General features: G+C 45.2%; 1 protein-coding gene across 13 annotated transcripts in view; it reads left to right on the top strand.

The window, feature by feature from the left end:
* Nucleotides 1-643: 643 nt before the first annotated feature.
* The window catches only part of RUBCNL (rubicon like autophagy enhancer), a 37,332-nt gene continuing 22,221 nt past the window's right edge, over nucleotides 644-15,754 (top strand). For 3 of the 13 annotated variants that reach the window (XR_004626736.1, XM_034665186.1, XM_034665189.1), the window contains exons 1-3: nucleotides 1,140-1,424; nucleotides 12,349-12,945; nucleotides 15,512-15,594. Coding sequence is in view for 12 of the 13 variants with exons in the window: in XM_034665186.1 (XP_034521077.1) it covers nucleotides 12,441-12,945; nucleotides 15,512-15,594 (588 nt within the window). In the remaining variant the exon portion in view is untranslated. Of the gene's footprint in view, nucleotides 781-812; nucleotides 949-1,139; nucleotides 1,559-2,147; nucleotides 2,737-9,782; nucleotides 10,767-12,348; nucleotides 12,946-15,511; nucleotides 15,595-15,754 lie in introns of those variants that run through there. The other 10 variants (XM_034665185.1, XM_011219399.3, XM_019794930.2 and 7 more) reach the window with 10 other exon arrangements.

The following is a 15,754-nucleotide window of genomic DNA, read 5'->3' on the forward strand; positions in this document are numbered from 1 at the left end:
GGAAAAGTACCTGTTACATAGGAGAGCAGCATTTACAACCTTCCTCCTCCCCTCCCCTCCCCTCCTCTCCCTTCCTTCCCTCCTTTCAGTTTAATGTAAGCCCTTCCCAGTCTGCCTTCAGCCTATCTAAATTCCTGAGACAGAACCCCAGAAGTCCAGAGTCCTTTCAGGTCTAAGCGGCTCTAGGCCCCAAAGAAGCTGTGTTCAACAAAAGTGGGGAGACTGACAGCTGGTATATCAACCGGCTTTGATGCTGGATCCCACTGTCTTCGGAGAGGGCGTGACTACCTGGAGCCCACCCTTAGCCACTCCACTTTAGGCTGTGGCAGGGAGGGTATGTTCCAGGGAGACATCCAGCACATAAAGCCCAACATACCTGTGACGTGGTTCCACAACCTAGAAGTGACACAAGACAAAGCCAAAGGACCAAGGGGGCTGCAGTGCGGTTGGTTTTCCCCTTAAGAAGGGATTCTTTTAAGTCATCCCAGAGCGGCTCACTTGCCTATTGTTACAGGGACAGGTAACTCTGAGATTCTTTCTCCAAGAGAGATTAGGGCGCTGCTGGAGTGCGCTGGAGCTCCCCAGGGACTTAGGTTTCTAATTGTGAAAACTTTCCGTTTTGGTTGGCAGCTTTTCCCCAGCACCCACCTAGATCTGGATGCATCACATAGCTGTGATGGAACCGCAAACCCCCGCCTCAAGAATACAAGGTGACGATTAGGTGGGACGAGTTCCAGTGAAGTCCTCAGAGTGGGCCTCCGCGTGGAGCAGCCAGCTGAGGTCAGGCTCCAGATAAATTTTAGGTCCCCGCTGGGGGCGTGGATTTCTATGCAGACGAATCCCAATTACTCAGGAGGACCGTTCCCCATTTCAGGCAGTTGCATGAATGCTAATACCGCCGCTTGGGGCGTCTGGGAATTCCTTGTCCGGGAATTCGTTGTCCTCCAGGTTTGCATTTTTCTCGGTGTTTCAACCCCTGACAGCGCGCTTGCGGCTGGGCCCCCAGCGAGGGTAGGGCGTGATTTCGGGAAGGAACCGGGGGAGAGGGGGAGCACGGCTGCTCCCGGCTGTCCCAGCCCGCGTCACCCAGGGCTCGGAGGTGGGAGCCGGGGTCACAGCCGCGAGTGGGGGAGGAGCGCGGGGGCCCAAGCTCATTCCGGCTCGCGTCCTCTGCATCTCCCAGCGAGCAGCAGGCTCGGAAGCTGCGCCTCGCTTCCCCGGGGGGCCTTCTCGGATTGCGGCGGGAGCCCGGGATTTTGACGGGGGTGGGGTGGTGGCGGCGTGGCAGCGTCAGGGCGCCGCTTCCCCCTCCGCGCTCCCTCTTTCCGCCGCGGTGGCGCGCGCTGACCTGGCCGCGGCGCCGCGAGCCGCGCGGATCCACGCGAGACGGGAGCCGACGCCGTGCGCTCACCTGGCGCGCTGGGGTGAGGCTGCCCGGGCTGGGACGCGACGGGAGCCCGAGGTGGGGGCACGCCGGCGGAGGGAGGCTGTCGGAGCGGTGGGGGTGCGAGGGGTGCCCGCGGTGGGTGCACGCCGGCGGAGGGAGGCTGCTGGAGAGGTGAGGTGGTGCGAGAGGCGCCGGAGAGGTTTGCGCGAGCCGGGGGCCCTGCCAGGGCAGGACAGTGCGCAGGGCCCTTGGGGAACGTAGTAAGGGGCTCCTCTGCGGGGGTGGCGGATTTTTCTGGAATTGACTTGCAAAAGGGAGGGACCCTATGCTCGCTTTGGATCCGGAAGCCTCAGGAGCGGGACCTCCAGGCACTTTATCGTTTGGCGATTCGCAGGGAGCACAAAGCCTGTGCCCGGAGTGGTCCCCGGGCGCTGTGTTTGGGACGCGATGGCTTTTCTCGGTTCCCCAAAAGCGCGCACACAGATGGCGAAGGCCCGCGGAGGATCTCCTCCCCAACACACCCAAACCTATGGCTATCTGGTGGCAAAAGCCAAACTTTTTGCTCCTTCACCGAGCTAGGTCAGAACGCGAAAGCGCGGCACACTGGGTGGTCGAGGGCCCATTGTGAAGCCCATCCGCTGAGATTTGCAGGGGGGAAAGCAGAACTGCTGCATTGCACCCCCACCCCCTCCAGCCTGCCTGTCGCCGCACCCTGAGGTTTGCTATCCCCCCTCCTGCGACTACTGATGCTGTCAGCTTGGAGAATGTGGAGAACCTTCCGAAGAGGGGTGTTTCAGCCCTAAATGGGAAATGAGACGCACAGGAAGGGGTATATTCCAGAAGTGTGCTTACTGTGTGATTGCAGTGGAAGTTGGAAGGATCTTTGAATTGAGTGTGGTGGGAAGCCTCAAAGAGCTGAGGGTCGGCAAATTTGGGTTTCGTAGACTGAATAGCAGTGAGGTTTTGTCAAGTCAAGAAACCTCGTTGAACCTCAGTTTGCTTGTGTGAGAAGTGGGCAGATAATCCCTGCCCTACCTTACTGGATGGTTTGGAAGGAGGGAGGGTAGTGTTTTGAAAACTATGAAGCATGGTTTCTGTAAATTAAGATATCACCACTTTGCTGCTCACACCTGCTTCCTGGCCACCAGCAGAACCTCATTTGGAGCAGAGTTAAGGCGGCACCGACTGCGTAGTGCGGGCATTTTCCTGCCTACCTGTCCAAAACGTCAGGATGTGTCTGTTCCTCTTCCCAGCACCACTCCCAGACACTGCGCATCCCAGTGTGACATCAGGGGGTCAGGAGACAGGAACTCCGCCTTCCTCATCTTCTTCAGGGCCTGAGGGAGATGGTAAGAAAGTTGAGGAAAATTAGTAGTGGCCAGTGGGGGGGGGCGCGTTAGATTTGATTTGACATGCTCTTCATGAGACCGTTTAGCTTTGAAAACATTGTCAGCTTTCTGAAGTTACAGTTCTTGTTTCCTGATACGGGAAAACTCTGTCAGAGCCAAGGATAAAGATGCAAGAGTAAGCATTTTAATTCGAATGATCTTTAGAGGAAGATAAGTAAAGAGCTAAAAAAAAAAAAAAAAAGAGTATTTGCTTGCTAACAGGGTTTCCCCGTGTTAGGGGAAACCATTTACAAGTGTTGCCTTGGATTCTCATCTGTAAAATAAAAATAGTATTGTTATATCTACCTCATAGATAGTTAGAAGGATCAAGTGTGTGTGTGTGTGTGTGTGTGTGTGTGTAGAAAATCTAGAACAGTGCTAGTAGGCACATGGTAAGTGCCATGTAAGTGTTAGTTATGAACTGACGGTGATGGCTAAGATAATAGAAGATGAGTGCTCTGGGGAAAAAAAAACAGGGCGGTAATAAGACAGTGTATACCTTAGGGATGCAGTTTTAAAAAGGGTGATGAGGAAAGTCTCATTCCAAAGGTAAATTTGAATAAAGGTGGGAGTGCAAGTAGAAGAGTGTAGAGGGGAGTAGGGGTGCAGAAGGGTATAGAGGTGTAGGGATGGAGAGTAGCAGAGAAGGAGGTCAGAGAGATAAACTCAGGAATACATGGGCAGATATAGCAATGGAGAAGTTTTTTTTTAATTTAAAAATTGTTTATTTTTTTAAATTTAAATTCAATTAATTAACATATAATGTATTATTGGTTTCAGGGGTACAGGTCTGCGATTCATCAGTTAAATAATACCCAGTGCTCTTTACGTCACGTGCCCTCCCCAATGTCCATCACCCAGTTACCCCTTCCCTCCATCCGCCTCCCCTCCAGTAGCCCTCAGTTTGTTTCCTATGATTAAGAGTTTCTTATGATTTATCTCCTTCTCTGGTTTCGTCTTGTTTATTTTTTCCTCTCTTCCCCTATGATCCTCTGTTTTGTTTCTTAAATTCCACATATCAGTGAGATCATATGATAATTGTCTTTCTCTGATTGACTTATTTTGCTTAGTATAATACCCTCTAATTCCACCCACATTATTGCAAATGGCAAGATTTCATTTTTTGATGACTGAGTAATATTCCATTGTGTGTGTGTGTGTATATATACACACACCACATCTTTTTTATCCATTCATCTATCAATGGATTTTTCTGTTTAACTTTTGTTTGTTTGTTTGTTTGTTTGTTTTTGAGAGAGAGAGGGCATGCATGTGTGCAAGGCAGGGAGTGGGGGACGGGCAGAAGGAGAGAGAGAATCTCAAGCCAACTCCAGGCCCAGTGTGGAGCCCAACCCGGGACTGGATCTCACGACCCTGGGCTCCATCTCATGACCCTGAGCTTACAACCTGAGCCAAAATGAAGAGTTAGATGCTTAACTGACGGAGCCACCTAGGCGCCCTTGTTTTTGTTTTTGTTTAAATTTTTACCTAGGGAGTTTGCTTATGGAAAATTTCATACTTAAAAGTAGAGGGAATAGTACATGTACCCTTCTCCCACTTTCAACAATTATCAACGTGGCTAGTTGGGTTTCTTCCATATCCCCTGCTGGCACTTCCCACTGTATTATTTTAAAGCAGATGTTAGAAATTCTATTGGTGATATCTACATGCACCTGTATGTATTTCTCAGAGATAAGCACTCAATCACACAGAAGCACAATACTTAACTGCATTGACTTTGTTTCCCATCTATGAGCCGGGACCAGCAGAACCTCCCTCACAGCACTGGTTTGAAGATGAGGGTGGGTGTTGGGACCGTCGTGAAAGATCTGGTACCCAGTGCCCCATTGCTAGTTGCCATCACATTCATGATGTTGTCTTTACCAGCCCTTGGTTTTTGTTTTTTTCTCTTTTCTTTTTCTCGATCGTTCAGTTGTGGCAATTTCACTTCTACTTCCCCTCTCTTCTCTGTACCTACTTTCGGCACCTATATTCTGTATTCCCTTTATCCATGCTCTGTTTCGCCATTAACGCTCAGTGCCTGCGTTTGCAGCCTGACTTCCGGCCGGTGCTCCTCTGAGCCCCTGAGCCCGAGTAATACCAGTGCTTTCTAGGCTTCCTAGGCCTTTTTGAAGGGAGATGGGAACTTCTTCCCATTTCATTTTTTTGGACAGCATTATCGAGATGGAGATAGAATTCACATAATACACAATTCACCCATTTAAAGTCTACAGTTCAGGGGCACCTGGGTGGCTCAGCCTCTGACTCTTGGTTTCAGCTCAGCTGTGATCTCAGGGCCGTGGGATGGAGCCCTGCCTCAGGCTCCAAGCTCAGCTTGGGGTCTGCTTGGGATTCTCTCTCCCTCTTCCTCTGCCCCTCCCTCCCCCTTCTCAAAATAATAAGTAAATCTTTTTTAAAAAATGCCACTTTTAAAGTGTACATTTCAGTGGTTTTAGTATATTCACAGATATGTGTCATCATTACCACAGTTGATTCTAGAACATTTAGAGCTTCAAAAAGGTATCCTGTACCCTTTAGCCATCGCTCTTTATTTTCTCATTCCCTCCTTCCTCTGAAAAACCACGAATCTATGTTCTGTCTCTATGGATTTACCTGTTCGGGACATTTCATTAAAAAAAAAAACCTATCAATATGAAATATTTTTTGTGACTGGCTGTTTCACTTAGAATAATGTTTTCAGGGGCGCCTGGGTGGCATAGCGGTTAAGCGTCTGCCTTCGGCTCAGGGCGTGATCCCGGCGTTATGGGATTGAGCCACATCAGGCTCCTCCGTTATGAGCCTGCTTCTTCCTCTCCCACTCCCCCTGCTTGTGTTCCCTCTCTCGCTGGCTTTCTCTGTCAAATAAATAAATAAAATCTTTAAAAAAAATTNCACTCCCCCTGCTTGTGTTCCCTCTCTCGCTGGCTTTCTCTGTCAAATAAATAAATAAAATCTTTAAAAAAATTTTAAAAAAAAAAAAAAGAATAATGTTTTCAGGGCTCACCCACACTGCGGCATGTCTCAGTACCTCACTTCTTATCATGGCCGAATAATACTGCATTGTGTGATGGTCACACACTTTGCTTACCCATCCATCAGTTGATGGACATTTGGGTGGCTTCCACTTTTTTGGCTATTGTGAATAATGCTGCCGTTCAAATTTGTGTACAAGTGCTCGTGTGAACATCTGCTTTCATTCTCTGGGGTATATACCCAGGAGTGGAATTGCTAGTTCAAATGGTAACTCTATGTTAAACTATTTGAGGAACTTCCGACTGTTTTCTGATATGGCTCCCCATTTTTTTTTGCCCAAACATGGGAACCTCGCCATCATTCAAGGGTAGATACCTACCCTTACTGTGGGTAAATGTTTGTATTAATATTTTTTGTAAGTCTTACTCGATTATCTAATATTCATGGATAGGTAATTTTTGGTTTATTATTATTTTTTTAATATAGAAGGTTTTAAGTAAACCATTATTTGAGTGGTGGTATGTACTTTTAGGATACAAGATGATTTATTGGAAAGGAAGAACAAAGTGCTATTTTCACAAATTTTTAAGTTACATACTATAGTAGAATAGCTGGGTTCAGGTAAGATTTATAAATAGATAGTCCCATACTGGAGATGTATGTACAATGATTTTGTTTTTTATAAATAGGTATAATCATAAAATTCTGGGCACAGTATTCTAAAAACATGGAATCAAATATAGTGGTGTGGTTCTTAATTCTTTGTTTTGTGACAGATCTCATGGGAAAATTCTTAAAATTACTTTACCAATGAAATTGCAAATACCCTAATTTCAGCCCAAATGGCACACATAAATATCAGTGGAAGGAGCTTTCAATCAGGTGTCAGACTCTTGTTTTTTGTTCTACTTCTGGTAATTATTCATGGGGAGGCTTTGGGCAAGTCCCCTAACATTCTTTATTTCAGTTCCCAAATCAGCATAATGATGCCTGAAATATTTCATGTTATCATCATGTAGAATGAGAGTGGAAAATATGACATGCGCAGTGACCACAGGAAGTTAGTCATTTGTGTATCTTGGGCAACCTTGCAATTTTCTTAGGCAGTTTTCTAATCTTTGCCTTTGTTGGGTCTTCCCCTTCTCACCCCACCCATTTGTCATAATTGCTTTCTGTCCTTCCTCTGTGTTCTTTTGACAGCAGACCTTCAAAATTAAGGGTCATTGCCAAAGGTCAGGTTGGTCGGAGAAGAGTCCGTGTGATGCCACAATGACCACTGCAATATAGCACTGTTTCCTTCCTGGTGCTTTTCGTGTTAGAACACCGAGTTCAGTATGTGTTGTGGTGAAATTGCAGCTGTAGGAAAATGGCGGTTTACTCTGATTCCTGGCCACTTTGTAGAAGCTGTGGAGTCTCTTGATTGGGCATCTTATGGTTTCTGTTTGATGAGTGATAGTGTGAGTCTGTTGACATCCTTGGGGATGTGAGTCTGTTTAAAGTCAAAGCTTGAAGGGAAGTAGATACAGAAAGATGGGAAGAGGACTGGGGAACTGTGTTAGCCCCAAATAGCTTACATGCTGTCTGTTCACTTGCATTTGTTTATTACTGAGCATGCTCCGTAAACCACCCTAAAATCAGCACAAATGAATTTTACCTTTCACCTCAACTCTTACTTGCGATTTCTTTTCTCTCACTTCCTTTATTCTAAGGAAATGGTTGGCAGAAATTTTAGGTTGTGATCTCCAATTTCTTAGAAAGGTTGACATTTATTCTTGACTTTCTTGGGCAACAGAAATAACCAACAGAACCATACTTCGGCACTGTTCATTTGTTCATTCTTTCATTCATTTTATTCACACTCGAAGAACATATTTGCTGAGCACCTATTTGTGCCCCTCTTCTAGGTTCTGGGAACAAAGTAGTGTCCCAAGTACAATTTTTTTAAGAAGTTACCCTCAGAGATTTTACATTTTAGTGGGTGTTAAGTCTTCGAGATTAAATAAAATGGGGTTTCGTGCTAAGGAGTAAGAAGAAACCTAGAGGTGCGTAGGGGGAGAGGAATTACTGGCTGGGGCAGTTACCACGACTTATATAGGGGGAATATGGAGGCGTTGCTGAGAAGGTCACATTTAAGATGAGTCTTTAATGCTCCCAGTAATGTATTCAGTCAGTAGTTAGTGCTGGGGCAGAGAAAATCTAAAATCCTAAATCTGACCTGCTTGTGCCTATTCATAAGATTGTTAGGGGTCTTAGCAGATAAAAGCTGCTCTTCTGCCATCAAAGTGCTGGCCGGTTATGGTCTGAAAGACTTTTGTGAGGTCACTATAGAGGTCATGGTGGCTCAGGCCCAACTGAGTCGTCCACCCCTTTTGCAAAAGTTGCATCTTTGCAGTCAATACTGTGGCTCTCAGGTTGCCCTCATGATGCTGTCATTCTCAACAGAACCACAGACTTGGAGGGGCAGGGATCCATCCAGAATGGCTTGGCAGGGGGAGTCTTTCTTTTGTCTAGGACCTTGCTGCTGCACGTATGTTAGCTAGTAATCTGTCCCGTGCTCACCCTTGATACGAAAATCTCAATAGAAATGATGGTAAGCTTTGCAATTTGATTTCTCTTCCTTTCAAATGTTTTTTGGAAACTGATTTTATCTTTGTACCTAACCCTCTCTGATTCAAAAGACCCCTTTTATGACAGTGGGAAGCATTTTGGGAAGATGCCAACCATTGCTTGGACCCATATTACCTACTACCTATCAGCCCTGACATGTCTGAATGTCTAGGTTTAGTCACTGTCTCCCGTTTACCAGAACGTAAACTACTGGAGGAATCATGGAGCTTATTTTCCTCCAGTGCTTCCAAAACAAAACCGTGCCAGTCACGTAGTAGATGCTCAGTAAATATTTGTTTAATCCAATAATGAACGCACTGTGAGCAAGGTGACAACGAGCAACACAACCATATGATGGTATGTCATGAATCATCTTTTGCCTCAAAGATCAAGCAGGGGAGATGTTGACCTCTGGGACTAGGGCCTGGACTTTGTTTCTGATCATTGCTGTCTCCTGTGTCAGCCTCCCTCTCAGAGAAACTCATGCTCCTTGATGAGTGTCCAACCTGGCTTGTCATCCTCTCTGTGCCACTACACAGCAGTGTCCTTAGACATGGCTTGGAATCTCTGTGGGCCTATTCCAGCTCTAACATGTTCTCGTTTTATAACCCGGAAAAGCCAACGCCTGCTGGTTATTTGTGTGAAACAAGAAGATCTTTCTAGAAGGAAGTAGAGCAAGCACCTGCTTCTGAAATTACTTTGTAAAAGAAAGTCTGTTTTGCTCAGTGCAGTTAAGTCAGTTCCATATCTAGGAGGCTCATACGTAACGTCATTGTTTTTGAACTATTGCCTTTACTCTGCTTATAAAAACACAGGGATCACTGCTACTTATCATTGGTTGGAGGCTGTGCATTTTTATGTGATTTCACATCTGTAATCGTCTCCCACACGCAAGAACAGCTATGACGTGTAGAGGATTGAGTGTGAAACATAACTTCTGGCTTCATCTCTTGGAAATAATGATGTTGTCAGGAGCTACAGACTCAGAACTAAAATTGGAACTTGTAAGAGAAGAGATCCAGTGAGAGAAAATCAACAAAAAGCAACACGAATAAAGATGTTCATTGCTGTATGTTTTATAATAGTGAAAAACAGAAAATAAATTTCTGTCAATAAAATAAATAGGAACAGAAACAGAAAATAAATTTCTGTAAATTTTGATACATTTATACTATAAAAAGTGGTAGGACAGTGAAGAGTGATAAGCACCCTCAAGACCTTGTTGACAGAAAAAGAAGGTTCATTATAGATTCTGTCCAGTATGAGCCCGTGTGTATGTATAAAAGAGAAAACAAAACACATCTTCTGACCTGACATATGTATGTTAATTCACAGGAGGAGGTTGGAAGGGACGAAGTGGTTCCCAGTATCATTTCTGGGAATGAGGTGGGATGGGTGGGTTTGGTGCCATGTGAGTGCTTCACTCGCTCTAGGCTGCTGTGTTTTGGCCATTCCATAAAAACACGGTCATGGTTCCCCTTTGTAATGATGACACCTAAAATTATTGGGGAGGAAAAGATGGGCGGCGAAGAGAAGTTGGGGTACCAGGTGAGATTTGAGGTTTGGAGAAGGAAGACGAATCGCTTCAGATGAGTTCTGGCATTCACCACCAGAGCCCGTGACATTTGGTGAGCGGTGACTTGGAGCTTACGCAGTACCATGCAGTATTATGTGTATCTTATCTCAGTGTATGTGTCCCTTCAAAAGGTTTGACCTGGAACAGAAGGCCCCCCAAATCAAGAAAACCCAAGGCATGGTGGTATAGTTTTCACAGGTACCTTCCTTTGGTCTATTTTGTAAGTGTTGGGTGAGAAAAATGTCCTCTCTTTAGGAAACATGGATTCACTTCCATCCCTGTACAAATAATTCTGCCACAGTAGCAGAACAGTCGTGTGTACCACAGAAGTCTTCTCTCCAGCTCATGACATTATTTCCATTTTGTTGGATTTGCTCATTCAGTCCATAAATTCATTGAGCCCCCATAGGGCAGCTCTGTGGCCTGGCGGAGAACAGACGAGGTCTCTGTTCTCGTGGAGCTTATAGGGAGGGGGTGGAGGGGATTGACAGTGAGGAGCTAAAAAAATATCAGGAAGTGAGATGACCATGTTGAAAATTAAGCAAGGTGATGTGATAGGGAGTAACTGGGGAACTACTTTAAGAGAGGTAGTTAGGAAAGACTTCTTTGAGGAAGTAATTTATAAACCAAAGTATACAACAAGACAGAAAGGAGCCAGACATATGATCAGTTGGGGGAAGAGCGGTCTAGGCTGAGGGACTAGAACAGCACTGTTAGGGTCAGCAAGGGCTTGTAGGACCTAAGAATTTGCTCCGTGGTTGGGACTTATTGAAGGTGGACAGAGATAAGTGAGAGTGGTCTGCAGGATGGGATCATGTCATGCCTTAAGGACAAGGTAAGGATTTTGGATTTTATTCCAGATTTGATAGGATCTATCAGGGGGTGGGTGGGTGATTAGGGGACTGACATCTGATTTAGGCTTATAAAAGATCTCTGCATACCTCTTGATTATAAGTTGGCAAGAGTAGAAGCAAGGAGACCATCTGGGCCAATGGAAGGAGGCCCAGGTGGGAGAAGATGGGTGACTTAGATGAAGACGGTAGCTATAGATATGAACTTGCTAATGGATTAAAGATGGAGAGCTAGGGAAAGATAGGATCAGAGATGACTTCCAGATTTTGGGCTTCAGCAACTGGGAGGTATGTTTCCTGAGATGGGAAAACCAGGGAGGAGCAGATTTGGGGGAAATTAGGGTCTGTTTGAATGTGTCAGTTTGCAATATCCCCTGGATGAATGTCAGATAGGCAGTAAGATATGCTAGCCCGTGGTTCCAGGGAAGGGCAGGAGCCGGGATCTAGGTGGGAGCCAGCTGTATACATAACGATAGTGTTTAAAGCCCTGAAACTGACTCCAGAGTCTCAGCTCACCACCTTGTAGCTCTGTTCTCCACCCTTCCTTTAAGCTAAGCTCACCTGCGCCGACTGCTTCCACCCCTTGGCCTTCCCTTTGCTGACCTCCTTTTCCTCCTGAAGGTTGCTTTGAGCCTCACACTGTGAGGGACAGTGGGAGCAGTAGAAGGACACATGCTGGGCCTGTGATTACGGTGACCAGAGTGTTTCTCTTTTGAGTAGCTCTTGACATTTTAACCATGACTTTATTTACTAGAGCTAAACATTGAGCTTAAAAGTGAGCAAACTGGGACGCCTGGGTGGCTGAGTCGGTTGGGCAGCTAACTCTTGATTCGGCTCAGGTCATGATCTCAGGGTTGTGAGATCAAGCCCTGCGTTGGGCTCCATGCTGGGAGTGGAGTCTGCTTAAGATTCTCTCTCTCCCTCTCCTTGTGTCCCCCTCCTTTTCTCTCTCTCTTAAAAAAAAAAAGATAGACTCTAGATTTACAGTATATTCTTTAGATATTATAAGCTAATCACAAATTTCTATTGCTGTTATAATTCAGTATTGTAATCTAAGTTATATAAAACAAAGTTTTAGTGCTAGTGGTTGTCCTCAATTTCACATACCACTTGTCTACTTTGTTGAAATACAAACACAGGCTAAAAAAAAAAGAAGCTAAGAAACTATGAAAATGTGTCTTTACGTCCAAATGACATTCCCATTTGGGGTTTGACATTTAATTTTATTGGAATAATGCACAGCTGTCTTACACTTTTTATCTGTTTCATCAGCAGTATGCATATATGACTTTATCCTTATATAAAAGCAATCTTCAATTATCTTTATGCCTTGAAAACCCTTTCCTGTCCCAACCTCATTCCTCCTGGGTCTGCTGCTAGTTTTATTGCTGATTGATTGATCGATTGATGTGTTTAATTATTTCTTGTAAATCCAAGTGGAATTTACTGTATTGTACAGGGTGAAGTACAAGCTTATTTATTTTTTGTTTCTTCTCCTCAAAAGATTTTAGAGTTAAAACTATGACTGTGTTCTTACTTATCTTGAATGATTTTTGCTCATTGCAGATAAGCTGTCTGGCCCTCTGCTGGCCTTGTGGTGAGTTCAAGGCCCTAATCCAATAATACAACAGGATTCACACCACCCTGAGCCTGGAAAGATGGTGTCACAGTCTACGGGCCGGCAGGATTCTCCGGTGGACCTATGGGAAAGGGAGAGCAATGACCCTGGCGACATGGATGGTTCGCCTAGCCTCCTGGACATTGACCAACCCCCTTGCCAATCAGACATCAGGTTCATGAGGCATAAAGCTGCCTGGATTAACCCCCAGTGTGAGCAGCAACAGCTGCAGGATTTGCCCCCTCAGGTGCCGACAGGGGGGAACAGAGGGAGCCACCTTGGAGGGGATACCGCCTCTACACTCGGCCCTTCACCATTGTCTCTTGGGGACTCCGTGGTGGAGACATCACTGTTGAAGGATACCACAGACTCTGCCCAGGGCTCAGGTGATAAGAGCAGTGACCTCTCTTTTACCTTAACAGAAGAGCAGGGGGTGCTCCTAGGACACTCTCCTCAGATGTCTCTGTTAACAAGCTCCTCTCCTTGTCCTGATGCTGACCGTGCTTTTCTGAAGCCTTCCCAACTGACAGCTTCCCCTGATGAAGGTAACTCCAGTCGGAACCTACCTCATTCCTGTCTGTTTCCATGCTGGCCTTGCATTGGTCTAAAGCCTGTCTGACTGTCTTCGTCATGAGAAAAATTCATGGCTTTCCACTTTGATCAGAAGCCAGTGCATTAGCTCATTTAATATTGTCTTCAGTCCAGCTACCCGAACGGTCACAGCGGGTAAAATCAGATATTTCCGTTCTCCTTCAATAGCAAGGAGATGCCATCTTTGCTCAGCCTAGTTGACAATCAGTGCCGGCTGCCATCTTTGAGCTGGTGTGTGCCTTCAGGATCTTCTGGCTGCAAGAGAGAGTATTGAAGGCGCTCTCAATTCAATGTAGTGGGAGAAAACATTTGCAGACAGAGTGGGCTCCATTCCACATGAGTACTTTCCTAGGAGATGAACTTGCCTCACCTTTACCTGAACGGAGGGTGACTAGAAAATAGTATGATTTAAAACTAGTAATCACAATTCCCCCAAAGACTATACAAAACTTTTTTTGTTTTTATTAAAGCCAGGGCTCCCATTGCGATGAAGTAATGCACATATTCCTAAAAGATTGGAATTCCTAAAATAAGGTAATGCATACCAAATGCCACTCAAGAGTCAGTAAGTTATCTATTGCTGTTATAATTTGTGGCATTCTAATCTTTTTTTAAAAAACTCATTATGTTATATTCACACTGCATTGATTTGTATTTCTCTTAGAACACAGGTCCAAATAGTCAGTGTTTTCTCTTTCAAAACAATCTGAAAGCTGCCTGCCTGCTGGTGTGTGTCTATATGTGTGTATGTATGTAGATATTTATTTATTACCAGCAAGAACCAGTCCTCCCCCTTTCCTAAAATATGGGGTTTATTTGTTCTATTGGAAAAACTTTTGAAAAGTCGAAGATGGTGACAATCTTTAACATATTTTTCATAGCTTAAGAATAGCAGATTTTGGACAATCTTAAAATGGGTTAGTTTTGAAATAAGAGCCAAATTTGAGCAAAATGACACACTCCACAGCAAGTGGTTCTGCAATTTAAAATCACCCTGCAGCTTTGTCTTTCTCCCGGAAAGAAAACACTTACCCCAGCCCCTTTCGTCCCAAGACAATAACCCCCAGCAATTTCTCTAAGTTCCTTTAAAAACCACTCCATTTTAAACTTGGTAGGAGGATGCAGCCCATGGGATTAAAAAAAAGAGAAGTCCCCAGCAATCCGGTCTTTCTTTGCTGTGGGACAGCAATGCAGAGAATAGGCATTTGCTACTAAGACAACGGAGTTTTCCTGTGACTGCTTCGTCACAAATGACAGCAGCAAGGTATTCCTTTTCTAGATAGCATGGTAGAGGAAAACCCACCCACCCACTCCTCCAGCGGAAAAGCATTTCCTGAGGCCCCCAAGAAACAAATCCAGGGTTCCTTTTGTTTGCATAGGATTTACTCATTTATAGAGCACACTCCCATCCCTGGTCTCCTTCAGTGTCCTAATGGCTACCTATCCCAGTGCTGGTATAGAGAGAGCTGGAACTGGAATCCACAGTTTGACTCTCCCCTGTCCTTTTTCTTCTAGCCTCAGGGTCCAAAAACCATGACCTGGGGGCCAACTCCGGCTGGCCTCCTGATTTTACACATCATGTTGCTGATAGTGCCTTCCTCACCCCAGTGGCAGAACTGTGTAGTTGCACCACGTGGCCCTTAGAGCCTACACTATTTACTTCCTAGTCCTTTCCAGGGAAAGTTTGCCCATCCCAGATGGATTCTGAACGTAAGAGATTCATAGTTCTTCATGGAACAGTCACTTTCTTGAGGAAGAGGCAGGGGATTGGGCAATCCTGCTTGCATCTCTGTTCTTCACCCTGAGAGCTGTGTAATCCTGAAGCCATCTGGAGCATTGCCGTCTAATGGAGCAGGTTGGAACAACTCAGCCCTCGGGGCTCTCACAGAAGGGTTTTGCCTTAAACGCTGCAAGAAGAAATCATATGACAGGAATCGTTTTTTGTTTTGATGGTGTTCGCTGCCAGTAAAGCGTGGCTTCAATGTGCAGACTGGATGAGTCAGCTAATCTACCCTCTGCAATTTCTTCTTGTCTTTGTCTGGAGGGAGACCATTTTAGAGAAGCAATGCTGGCCTTTTTCAGATAGATTTGTTTCTGTAAACAAGAAGCTTTGGGTCAGTGGCAGTGCATGGGAGAAGAGAGCCCATAATTCTTATGGCCCTGCTTCTAGACTGTTCCTTCTCACCCTTCTCCATCTCCATTAGGTAGTTTCCATGATCCTCTTCTCGTTCTACCGTCTTTGCCTCATCGGTCTCCTCCATCCGAGTGGTTCTCCCGTCCCTCCTCTGAGGATTCCTCCCAAGCTCCTCCAATAGGCTCTTGTAGAAATGACCCCTGTTAAGGCAATATCTGCAAAGCCTACCACAAGAAGGATCTGTCTTCTTCTGGCATCCAAATTTATTCTAGAATTGTGCTAATTAAAAAAAACCCACACTATTTAAAGGCCACTGCCTAGCATTGTTTTGTTTTCTTAAGGGAATCTTTGAAGTTCTTTTTTTCTGTTTTTAATAACATTGGCAGGTGCTGTTGAAGTCTGCGGAAGAAACACTTCTTTGAATTCCTTCTCTGCAGAGGCATTCCTGCTCCCTGTCGATGTCGAAAAGGTGAACATGGCTTCTTTTTTCTTTTTTCTTTTTTTTTTAAACCACAGAGAGTGTTAATTCCTTAGATGGTGCTGCTCTGATTTAAATCTGGAAACTTCACTTGAAGAGGTGCTGCAGATAGGTTTCATGTCAGCCTCTGGCAGGAGCACTGAGCTAAGAA

Source organism: Ailuropoda melanoleuca, chromosome 7 (genome assembly GCF_002007445.2).
Source record: "Ailuropoda melanoleuca isolate Jingjing chromosome 7, ASM200744v2, whole genome shotgun sequence".
In the NCBI taxonomy this organism is placed as follows: Eukaryota; Metazoa; Chordata; class Mammalia; order Carnivora; family Ursidae; genus Ailuropoda; species Ailuropoda melanoleuca.